The sequence below is a fragment of the Brassica napus genome, chromosome A4 (genome assembly GCF_020379485.1).
Source record: "Brassica napus cultivar Da-Ae chromosome A4, Da-Ae, whole genome shotgun sequence".
Taxonomy (NCBI): Eukaryota; Viridiplantae; Streptophyta; class Magnoliopsida; order Brassicales; family Brassicaceae; genus Brassica; species Brassica napus.
Genome location: NC_063437.1, coordinates 7808419 through 7819534, shown reverse-complemented (window position 1 = coordinate 7819534; position 11116 = coordinate 7808419). Strand labels below are relative to the sequence as shown.

At 36.8% G+C, this 11116-nt stretch overlaps 1 protein-coding gene across 2 annotated transcripts; it reads right to left on the bottom strand.

Annotated features, from left to right (window-relative positions):
• Positions 1-3607: 3607 nt before the first annotated feature.
• On the bottom strand, positions 3608-9537 carry LOC125607873. Of its 2 annotated transcripts, none has more exons than XM_048777349.1 (9): positions 8621-9537; positions 6603-8422; positions 6404-6530; positions 6200-6282; positions 5766-6004; positions 5485-5571; positions 5036-5135; positions 4629-4812; positions 3608-4549 (listed from the first exon to the last, which is right to left on the bottom strand). In XM_048777349.1, exons 2-9 carry the CDS (start codon positions 8379-8381, stop codon positions 3924-3926), a joined length of 3225 nt encoding a protein of 1074 aa, XP_048633306.1. In that variant the 5' UTR covers positions 8382-8422; positions 8621-9537; the 3' UTR covers positions 3608-3923. The 2 variants fall into 2 exon arrangements, with proteins under 2 accessions (XP_048633306.1, XP_048633305.1); XM_048777348.1 differs by having other exon boundaries at positions 6404-6533; positions 8621-9535.
• Positions 9538-11116: the final 1579 nt, after the last annotated feature.

Below are 11116 nucleotides of genomic sequence, written 5' to 3'. Positions count from 1 at the left end.
TTTAGTAACCACTTCGGCATTAACCTCCTCAGCACTCTGTGGGTTAGAGCCCAACCTGAGACAGAGTAGTAAGTATTGATCCAGTCAGTCATTGATATGGGGTTATGTAGCGAAAGAGTACATGTAAACACACAAATATATATATTTACCAGCCGAAATAGTCGATCGTAGGTTGGACATCGTAGTCCATAAAAACACGTGAGGATGACATTGAAGTCAGGGAAAGAGTACCTATTGTATTAAGAAAAACCCATTTAAAGAGCACAAAGAGTAGATATGTAACTGTAAAAAAGCTATACTAAAGTTAGAAATCGTAACCTCCGAGACTCTTAGTGTTAACGGTCGTCACCAATAACACGGTAGGGGTGTTTTCGTATGATTTGAATTTTTTGCAAAACTCTTTTGCAGCCTGGTCCCAAAGGTAGAGCTTCATCACAGGTCCACTGCAAAATATCATCACTGAATGGTTAATAGAAATAGAGAGAAAGGGTGTTTAAGAAATAAAAAAAACATACTCGTGTGACTGCACATGAACCAGAACATGCCTCGCCCTTGCTATCTCCACTTCGTCAAGGACTGGGGTCCCAATGAAACTCTGTCCATTAACCAGCTTCATGTGGCCGACAACATCTATCCAATTGTTCGTCAAGCGTGTAAGTAAGAAGAGTACGAAATAAGTATTATACTATTACATGACCACACAAAACCGAAACAGACATAGTACTAAAGAAACAGAAGCAGCTAACAGATCCTAATCATACTATGCTACGATAAAACCCTCAAAAAAAAAATCCAATACCCGAGGGTAGTAAAAAATCCTTTCTACTGTTACAAACAGAATTAGTGAATTTCATTTGTCATTTATATATTTTACAGAATGATTCTCACAAACCTAAAACGCATTTTAAGCAAAATTCGAGATTTATATCCGAGCAGCAAGAAAGACAAATATATCTCTAATCATCAAGCACTGCAACTAAGAGTTAGTGTGGGGGATAAGTGAGATTACCGTAGAGGTCTCCTTTGCGATTGCAGCTAGCTTGGAAATCCTCAAAGGAATGAAACGGAATCTGTCTTCATCAAAATGGATGGGACTGTCTTCAAGAACAGAGAGTTCAGAGTTCTATGAGAACGACACCGTCACGGCATGATCAGAAACCCGATACACCGACTTGTTGCTTGATCCGTAGAAATTGTTGAGTTTGTAAACCGATCCAGGCTTCATTTTAGGCAAATATCTCTCAATACGTCCTGGCGAAATGAAGCCTTGGATAACAGTTCCCTGCGAAAAATACACAAACAATCAAATCGTTGTATTAAATTTTCTAGAGATATATAAAATTTGAAAGACACAAACGTCACTAAGCGTCTAAATATAAGTGAGATCTTATTCTACGAAATATAAGTGATACCTAAATGACGATCTAAAACACAACGAATCAAAAAAACGATGGTCGGTGAAATCAAGTACCTGTTCGTCAATTAGAAGCATCTCAATGCCAATAAGCGTCTTCTTTAGAGGGTTCCAAGACTCCCAGAAATGAATCAAGCGGAAACGAAACTGGGTTTCGTGTGGACCCAGTGAGACATCTCGGAAGAACATGACGTTATCATCAGACTCGGAGGTGATAGGGGATTTTCCATTCGGTTTCGGCGCCATGGATTGAGGTTAGAGAAGTTTTAGGGTTAGATTTGCATGCGGGAGAGAGAATGAGTATATAAAGTAGCAGAGAAAGAGCAAAGACAAACGCATCCATTAAGAAGAAATTGATGGATTGAGATGTAGTGGAGAATTGATTATGGAGATGTAGATCGAGAGAACTTAAACGATGGAGAGAAACAGTGAAGACGAAGAGTTAGAGGAGTAGATCCTCATGAGAGGCGGAGACCCTCGTGTTCATCGTCAAGGTTTGTTTTTTTTTTTAATTAAACCGATAGATTGTGTCGCAAGCCCAGTGTATACGACGAAGCCCAGAGGTAGCAAATTGAAGCCCATACGAAATTAAAAGTTGAGTTTTGTACATCCAGCGTGGATTAATGAAATGTTTTCATTGGCCAAATATAATTGTCGACGTGGACATCCTATAATCCCTTTATATTTGGCTTTTAGTATAGGATAGATTTGCAACATACACTAGAACTGCGACAAATATATTAGAGTGTGTAATAATGGCCGGTTTTCATGAAGCCCATCAATTTGGAATGCCCAAGAGGTAATTTTCATACATACCTAATTTTCATACATACCTCTTTTGTAAGATCTCCTCTAAGAAACACATTTGATGCATGAGTGGACGTTCATGTACCCATTCGTGTTCATTTCAGATCTATTTGGGCTTCAAGTTTTCGGGGTTAATTTTAGCCCCATTTGGATTTTAATAAATTTTGGTTCGGGTTCGATTCAGGTTTGGATAACCCGTTTAGAATATTTTTATAAATATTAAATTTATTATATATTTTAAATTTCTCAAAATTTAAAAATAAAATAATATATTACATATAGATTTGAATTACATATGCCAAAATACCTAAACTTAACACATAAATTGGTTTGACTCGAATATTTGGATAAAGAATCAATAGATATTTCAAGTATTTTGGTGTTTTAAGTATTATTTAGCTATTATAGATATTTAATTTTGACTATTTGTATATATTTATAAGTATTTTGGATAACTTCAAAATGTCTTATATATTTTGAATATTTTTTAATATATAAACTCTAAAAATTATTAATATATTTAGGTAACTAAATCTATCACAGATAGATTCGGGTACCTAATTTTTTTCCGGTTTGGATCGAGTTCGGTTACGGTTCTCTAGATACCAAAATTTTGATATTTGACTAATTTTGGTTCAGGTTTAGTACAACTTTTTCGGATCGGATTTGGTTCAGTTCTTTAAATGGGTTTTTTGCGCAGTCCTGTTTGATGTATCAAATTGTGTAGAGACCAACCAAGAACTGCATCAACAGCAAGTATCAGCATTACATAAGATATTTTTATCGTTGGTAAATAAGTATTGATGCAGTCTAGGATTTTTTTTGTGTAAAGCCTTTGGCTACTATATTGAGCATAATATCCTTTAACTGTATTATCAACCAAGTATTTGACTTGGTAAATCTATTACAACTTACGGTTTCTTTGTCAGAACTCAGGGGTAAATGACAAACATACTATGCATGAGTGACTTTCGTGTTTGTTCCCTCCTCGTACATTCCCCATTCCAGTACTCAAACTTCTTTGCTTCGGTATAGGTTGTAGGACCACATCACTTTGGTTATAGGTTGATGTACGCCCGATAAGGCAATGACAACCTCCTATCAGTGATAAATTGCAATATGGGATAAGGAGTTGTACCTCTGATAGAGTAACAATGAGTCGATAATAATTTTGAAGATGACTACGTAGTTTATTTTTTCTTGAAGTTGTTCCACCTCACATTAGAGCTATTATAAATAGATTTATATTATAGTAATACATAAATATGTGTTGAGATGATTTTTAAAGATATCTTCACTCTGTAGAAAATTAATTTAATCTCACGGAGAAAAGACAAAATACAGTTTCCAATTTCGTCACTAAGTCATGAAAGAGTGAAGAGATCATACAAGCCAGAAGATGTTTCCACATTAGATAAATAAGATGAAGAAGCAGCTCAATGTTTGATATTACAAAATGCCCATGAAATAAATAAATTGGCCTGCTGCCTAAAATTATTAGAAAAAATCTAATAAGCACTGAGCAGTGCAAGGTTTTACTTGACCTATGGCTCTGAGTTATAAAAAAGCTACTAAAGCAATGCAATTAGAATAATAGTCTAACTACTTTTCTTTCACCTGCGCGTTATCGTTTGTCATGAAAATAGACAAAAGTGCGTTAGTTCTGGTCATATGCACATACAAACAAAAGCTGCAATGCACCTCAAACACACCTGCCATGTGAAGAGCCGATCAACACGGCATTGGTACCTGTGTACCTTTTGTTCACCCTCGACGTTCCCCATGATCCTTGAATCAGTCGGGGTGATACTCTCAATCTGGAAGCCACTCCTTTCCTCAGCGATAAAGCTTTGTTGCCAATCTTTTTCTCTGTATCACCATTACCATGAGGCTGAGAATTTTCTATTATGTAACAATCAGATTCTTCATCTAGCTCCTCTGTACCCTCAGCTTTAACTCCAGAGCTTTTTAAATCACCACTTTGCTGTCTTTTTGCATCAGTTTGATCCTCATGAGAATCATCCTTAACTCCCGAGTTAGATTCTCTTTGGTTATCAACTACAAGATGAAGAAAATCGACCTCTTTATCTGTCAGTTTCCCAGTCCCAATCTCTTCTTTCTCCTCCAAGGACCCGCTAAGCAACTTCAGATTCAAGTCTGTATCATTAACTCCCTTGACTACATCCATCGACTTCAAGCAGCTATCAACTTGGTAAGAAGGAGATTCGGCATCAGCAGTTCCACAATTTAGCTCGTCTTTACACTCCTCAGGTTTGGTTTCCTCAACATCTACAGGCAGACTCAACTCAGCTGCCAACAGCAGTTCACCTGAAGTAGGTTTAGTCAGTTCATGAAAGTGAACATAACATGAGCATATTAACAAATCAGATGGCAATGCAATTAATACCGTCGTCCTTAGCCAATGATTTCTCCAGCATGTCAACACCAGGGAACACCACCAAGTTCAAATTCTTGATTGTTTTTCTGGCTGATTCACTAACAGGCGTGAAGCCAAAGCCTGAAGTCCATGTATCCATTAGTTCTGGCACTGCTGGTATGACTAATTTGTCTACTTTGAGAGAGCCAAGCGCCTGATAACAAAGCACATATAAATATGGATCTTCACAAAAGAGTCTTACTTGATTACATAGAATCAAGTGATAATAAAGGGTAACAAAAGAGTATAAGATCTTGGTCAGTAGGTAACAAAACCTCACATATAGGCAATAAACAAGAACTTGAAAAATATATAAACCGACAAACTGAAAAACTGAAAGAAAGAAGTTAGGATATGACAAGGTGTGGAAGACCTACAGATTCAATGCCGTTCATTAGTCGACGACACATCCCTTGACGCCTGTACATGTAGCGGGTTCCTATAAACGGCATTTCTGCCAGTTGATTGCCGTGGATCCTGAGTAAAATAAAAATAAATTCATTTTACGTTCTCAATTGTTCACTTGCATGCGCACTCACGGAAAGAAAAAGACATAAACTGCTATAATGAGAAACAAGCAACAGAGTTTTACGTTCTCAATATATTCATATAAAACATACAGTCATACTATCAATTTAATGAGAAACAAGCAACAGAGTTTCCAATAAATATCATTAAGATCATCTAGGGGCATATACTGAGGGAATTTTTCTGAGGAAGACATAAACTTTTAACATGTAGTGCATTCTATCCAACGTTAGAACTCCCTAAATCTACAATCAAGTATTAATCCATATAATAAAGTTTCATGATACCACAGACTCACCTGATAGATGCCACAGCAATGATTTCATCACCCCTCTCCAAAACAGCTGTTAGAAAATTGCTGTAATTTAGCCGATGGAAGTTCGACCTACAAAACAATAGGAAAAAGGTTCAAACATAATCTTGTAGCAGCATATGGGCTATTAACAGTGAGTAAAGTCAGTTAGATCTCAAAAATAAAGGAAGAATTCTTTTCATAGGCTTGCCAAAAAAAAAAAAAAAAAAAAACGAATTGAACCAAACAGAAGAATGCAAGGACAGGTTTTTGGAGAATGAGCTTACCCAAAATTGTAGACGATGTTTTCAAGCAGGTTGACACCACTCCTGTGATCAACTAAAGGTGAAAAACACTCATCCATAACAGAAAATGCAACAGCCAGTTTGGCATTATATGCAATCTTCTCAGATATGTCACTATCGGAAACCTCACGAGGGACCTCAAATCGGCGAAGGAATGTCCAGGAGAAGCCCTCAGGCAATGAATGTTTTACTCCAATGAGTAACTGTAGTCCGTCGAATAACTAAGAGAAAAATAACAAACAAATGAAATTCTCAGTGTCCAATGTAGTACTATAATCATAAACTACCACATTCATATAATTGTAAAATAGAAAGCTATTAAATCGATAATTGAAAATTACCAGAGTATTAGTTTTTTCAAGTAATACAGCTCTGTGATTAAAACAAAAATAATAATAATAATAAAGGAAGGATACCTCTTGACAATACTTTCCACAAAATGGAAGAGTACTACTTTCAACAGGTACAGTGCCATCTTGCTTGATGCATGCTTGGTGATCTGCAAAAGTGTGGGAATGTAATGTTTTGAGCTCAAAACCCCATATTAAGTATTTAACAGAAGAAAATAAACAAATATAGTAGATGGATGGATGGATACGCCTTTAAGGTGAAATTCATACATTTTTCTTCACATAGGTGGCACCTCAACAAGGGGGAAAGAGTTGTAGTAGTGCCATGATTAGCTGCCTCCACTTTCTCGCAAAATTTGCATGAGCAGTTGCAACAAAACCAGGAACCAGCTGGGAACTTCTGCAGTTTATACAAGAAACATAATCAATACGCTGCAACAACATAGCTAATTCAATCATCATATCTTACTTTAATGCCGAGGCAGCTCTGATGGAAAGTTGAAGGGCAACCATCACAGCAGGTAAGATCTCCCCCATCCCCGCATATAGCACATGTATCATCATTTTGATCTCCACTACCAAAATCCACAACATGGAACCCTTTAAGCACTGCTTCGCTTTGTTTATTCCAAGACTCAAGAAAGCATTGCAAGATAGAGTTCCCCCCCTCTACATACAGACTTTTGAATGGGTTCCCTCCAGAATGAACCTCGAAATCGAGAACAGAGAATAATTCGTCACAGCAGGTGCAACGAATGCCTTCTTTGGTGATTATTCCTTGTGTGTTTTTGCACTCAACTTTCCCGTTAAGTGGCACAATGGCTGAATCAATCATCCATCCCAGCATGGTGCGTTTTCCTTCAAACAAAATGTACCCATTCTCGTTGGAATCCGCATCCGACAAAGAACTGCGAGCCGACAAAGCACCACGCTTTCTATTATGTTTTTCTTCCCTCTTTATTTTCCGGACTGAAACCGAACTTCTTTCAAATTTGTGCGACACTTTTCGTTTCTTCTGCGCTTTTTCTCCTACTCCCTTTCTCGAAACCACCGTATCTTCATTAGTAGTATCTGTGTCCTTCCTTGGCTTACCTGTATCGCTCCGTTTCTTGTGAACTTTTCTCCTTAAAAGATGAAGGTCCTCTTCTGGCAGCAAGCCAAGACCAGAGTCTACTTGATCCGTCATGCTGCGTTCCAGATTTGTTTTATAGACTTCATAAGCTTTGGTCACTGACCAGTGAGTCTTTCCCTCAGGATTCACATAAACTGCAGCGTTGTATGCCCTCTCTTTTCGCGGCCTGTATTCAACTGTCCAACCAGCAGCTAGAAGTAGCTGAAGTATGCGGTCACTCAGCTTTTTCTTAGATTGTAATTTAGATCGTCTTCCATCATCAATTTTCTCTTCTCCAATCCTCATTTCGCCATCACTTGAAGGTTTGCTGTTGTGCCGTGACTTTAAGGAACTCTCACAAGGCCGTAGTCTCATCGTTGCTTTACAATCTAATTCATCAGTCTCCCCAGGTTTCTTCTTCGTCTTTGGTCTTCCACGCTTATGTCCCATCTTCCTTCCCCTGCCGTCAGACTCAGGTCCCTTAGCCCTGCTTCCACAGTTACGCTTTGGTCTACTGGAATCATCAATAGAGTCAACCGTATCTGGAGTAGTAGTGTCAGATTGACCACCTGTGATGGGAAACTTTCTAGGCCTTCCCCGCTTACGTTTGACTTTTAGCTCTTCAGCCAGACTTACTTTTGTCTTCTCCTCATTACCATCAGACTGGCTGCTGATCTGCAGCTTCCGAGGCCGTCCTCTTTTGCGTTTAACTTGAGCTTCTTTTCCATGAGTCTCCTTAGGCACAGGAGATTCCACAAGCTCACTGTTCGCCTCTTCTTTCACCTCACAGCTAATTTTGTCAACCTCACTTACATCTCCCTTTATTTCCTCTTCCACAGCCACATCATGTTCTGTATCATTTGCCACAGATAGAAGAGCCTTCTCTTCTTTCACCTCATCGACCTCACTTAGATCATCTCCCTTCTCTTCCACAGCCACATCATGTTTGTCCGTATCAATTGCCACAGAACCTGAGCGAAGAACCTTCCGGGTAATGTTATTGACCTCGCGATCAATCGGCTTAACCGTTTTCTTGTTGTTCATCTCGGTTACACTCTCAGCCTCTAGACCAGGTTCGCTGGAACACCCCTGTAACTGAAAGCCCTCTTCTTTGGATCCGTTACGCTCCTCCGGCATAATGTTGTCTTCTCTTCGCAGCAGAGATTAACAGAGAGATCCTAATGCCAAAGATCCCGTGAGAGAACGACAAAGAATCAAATTCAAAAAAAAAAAAAAAACTGATGGAAAAAAAAACGCACTCGTAACATCATAACCTCAAACAAAACAAAAGCAGATCAAGAGACAGGTAATAATAAGATGAAGAAGAAAATCGAAATTCTAATAAGAATAAAACAAACACATGATAATGCCCTTACCTGGGAAATTTTGATGTTACGACAGAAAAAGCGTGGCTGGATCGGACGGAGAAACGAATGAATATAACGGAAAAATCGAGAGAGACGCCGGGAAATCAACGACTCCGCTTCATAGAATCGCCGGAGTTTAGCATTGTGGAATCGATAGAGGGGCAAAACGAAGGAAGAGACACAAAGAGAGAGTGAAACAAGGGTTTAGTTTTGATGTGAAAGTGGTGGAGACAAGACCAAAGAGGTTTTAATATACATTTTGGGGGGGCATTACTCTAAAAGCACATGCCCGTATCGAGACAAATTAATTTTTTTCCGGGTAATGACGATCTGTGAGGGTCAAGTCTGTCATTTCCTAATATTATTCCATATTATTATTATATCGTAGCCATTTCCCTCCATTTTAGGTTTGGATTTTTTTCCTTTTTTATAATTTGAATATCGGAGAGACCAATGTATTTTCTTTGCTTTGGATTAGATTTGGACATCTGTTTTTTTTTAATCTGACTTTTGAGCTTTCCTAAATCAACATAAGAATATATATTTTTTAATTTAATAAATGTTATTTATGTTGAGTTATATATATTTATTGATCACTAAAAATAATTTTTTAATGAATTTCTGTTATTTAATATGCTTCTGAATTGATAGATATAAAATAATGAGAAAATTCTATTAAAAACTAAATTATCGAAAGGCCTAATGAATTGGGATTTTCCTATTTGGTCGGATCATTTCGGGACAAGCAGATCATTTATGATGAAATGTATGAGCTTCAAGTTTCTTAAGTTTTTTGATACATAAACTTTATGCCGTCCAATTTAATATCTTAATTATTATTTGTTAATATTAATACATAAAATTTTAAAATTGTGTCTATTTTAATACTCGAAATTTATATATTTTAATCAAAATATTAATAAGTTTCAAAAAAAAATTAACGATATTTTCTAAATCTAAGATATTTTACTTTTATTTGAAGTTTTAGGAAGGAATTTACTAAATTATGGAGAAATTTTAAATTTAGAAAAACTTAACTTTTAAGGAAAAAAAATAAATTTGATTTTTATTTAAGAAAACTAAATAAGGATGTGATTAGAATGAGTTGTACCTTTATGGTTTTTGCTATAGAATTTAAGTGGTAGATTTATTTGATGTATATTATTTTGCTGTAACTTTGTAAAGCAGTATTTTTTTGCTCTAGAAATAAAGTTCTATACAGCCATATTTTAATTTTGTAGAGATTTTTTTGCTGTGAGATTTTTAAGGAAATGAAAGCTCGATTGGTTGACATAAATAGCTTTAGATTAAATTTTGGTTGTCTAAAGCATCTACAACCACAACCAATCACCCTCTAAATTTCAAATTTAAAACTTAAAACTTTGATGGCAGAATTTAAGATTATCAAAAATTAGTTAATTTATTCCTATAACTTAAAGTAAAATTAGAATTTTTTAAAAAATTTGTTTTGTGAATTCTAAAGATATTTCAAATTTCTTTTAAAAGTTATTAATATTTTTTGTCACAGTTTGGGTATTAAAATGGTCAAGTTTTCTGGAAGATAAATTATTAAGGAAAAGAAGAGGTCAATTCAGGTTTGATAAGCGGTGGATAGGTCAGGAGGGGCTTATGGAATCAATTGTGTCAGGTTGGACAGAAAATCAGGAGGGCCAACCAGGGGATTTTATTACTAAAATTAATAATTGTCGACATGAAATATCTTCATGGCGGAAAGACAATCAACCTTATGGAAAGGAAAAAATTCAGAATCTCCAACAAGCTTTGGAAGATGTACAAACAGATAATAATAGATCCCAAGAGGATATTATTGAGATTTCCAGGAAATTACAGGAGGCCTACAAGGATGAGGAGGAGTATTGGCATCAGAAGAGTCGAAATATGTGGTACTCATCCGGGGATTTGAACACTAAGTTTTATCATGCTCTGACAAAGCAACGGCGGATCCGAAACAAAATAGTGGGCCTCCATGATGATGCGGGTAATTGGATCACAGATGATAACGGAGTTGAGAAGGTGGCTGTAGATTATTTTGATGGTTTATTTAATTCCACTAATCCTACGGAGTTTGATAGTTTCCTGGAGGAGATAGGACCATCAATTTCTCCTCAGATGAATCAAAGGCTATTGCGGTTAGCAACAGAGGAAGAAGTGAGACAAGCTTTATTTATGATGCATCCGGAGAAAGCGCCAGGTCCGGATGGAATGACAGCTCTTTTTTTTCAGCATTCCTGGCATGTTATTAAAAAGGATGTGGTCGAACTGGTGAATAATTTTTTGGTATCAGGTGATTTGGATCCAAGGCTAAACATAACTAATATTTGTATGATACCAAAAGTAGAGAGACCGACAAGGATGACGGAACTGAGGCCAATAAGTCTTTGTAATGTGGGCTATAAAATAATTTCAAAGGTTTTATGTCAAAGGCTGAAAAGTTGTCTTCCCAGACTAATTTCAGAGACACAATCGGCTTTTGTGGCAGGAAGG

What these genes read in the sequence shown, in the direction of transcription:
- LOC125607873 (XM_048777348.1), bottom strand. Translation starts at nt 8,381, where the DNA reads ATGCCGGAGGAGCGTAACGGATCCAAAGAAGAGGGCTTTCAGTTACAG. An exon ending in GTGGAAAGTATTGTCAAGAG is followed by an intron (nt 6,005 to 6,199) that starts GTATCCTTCCTT and finishes TTTTTCTCTTAG; the next exon opens with TTATTCGACGGACTACAGTT. An exon ending in TAATGAACGGCATTGAATCT is followed by an intron (nt 4,813 to 5,035) that starts GTAGGTCTTCCA and finishes CTTTGTTATCAG; the next exon opens with GCGCTTGGCTCTCTCAAAGT.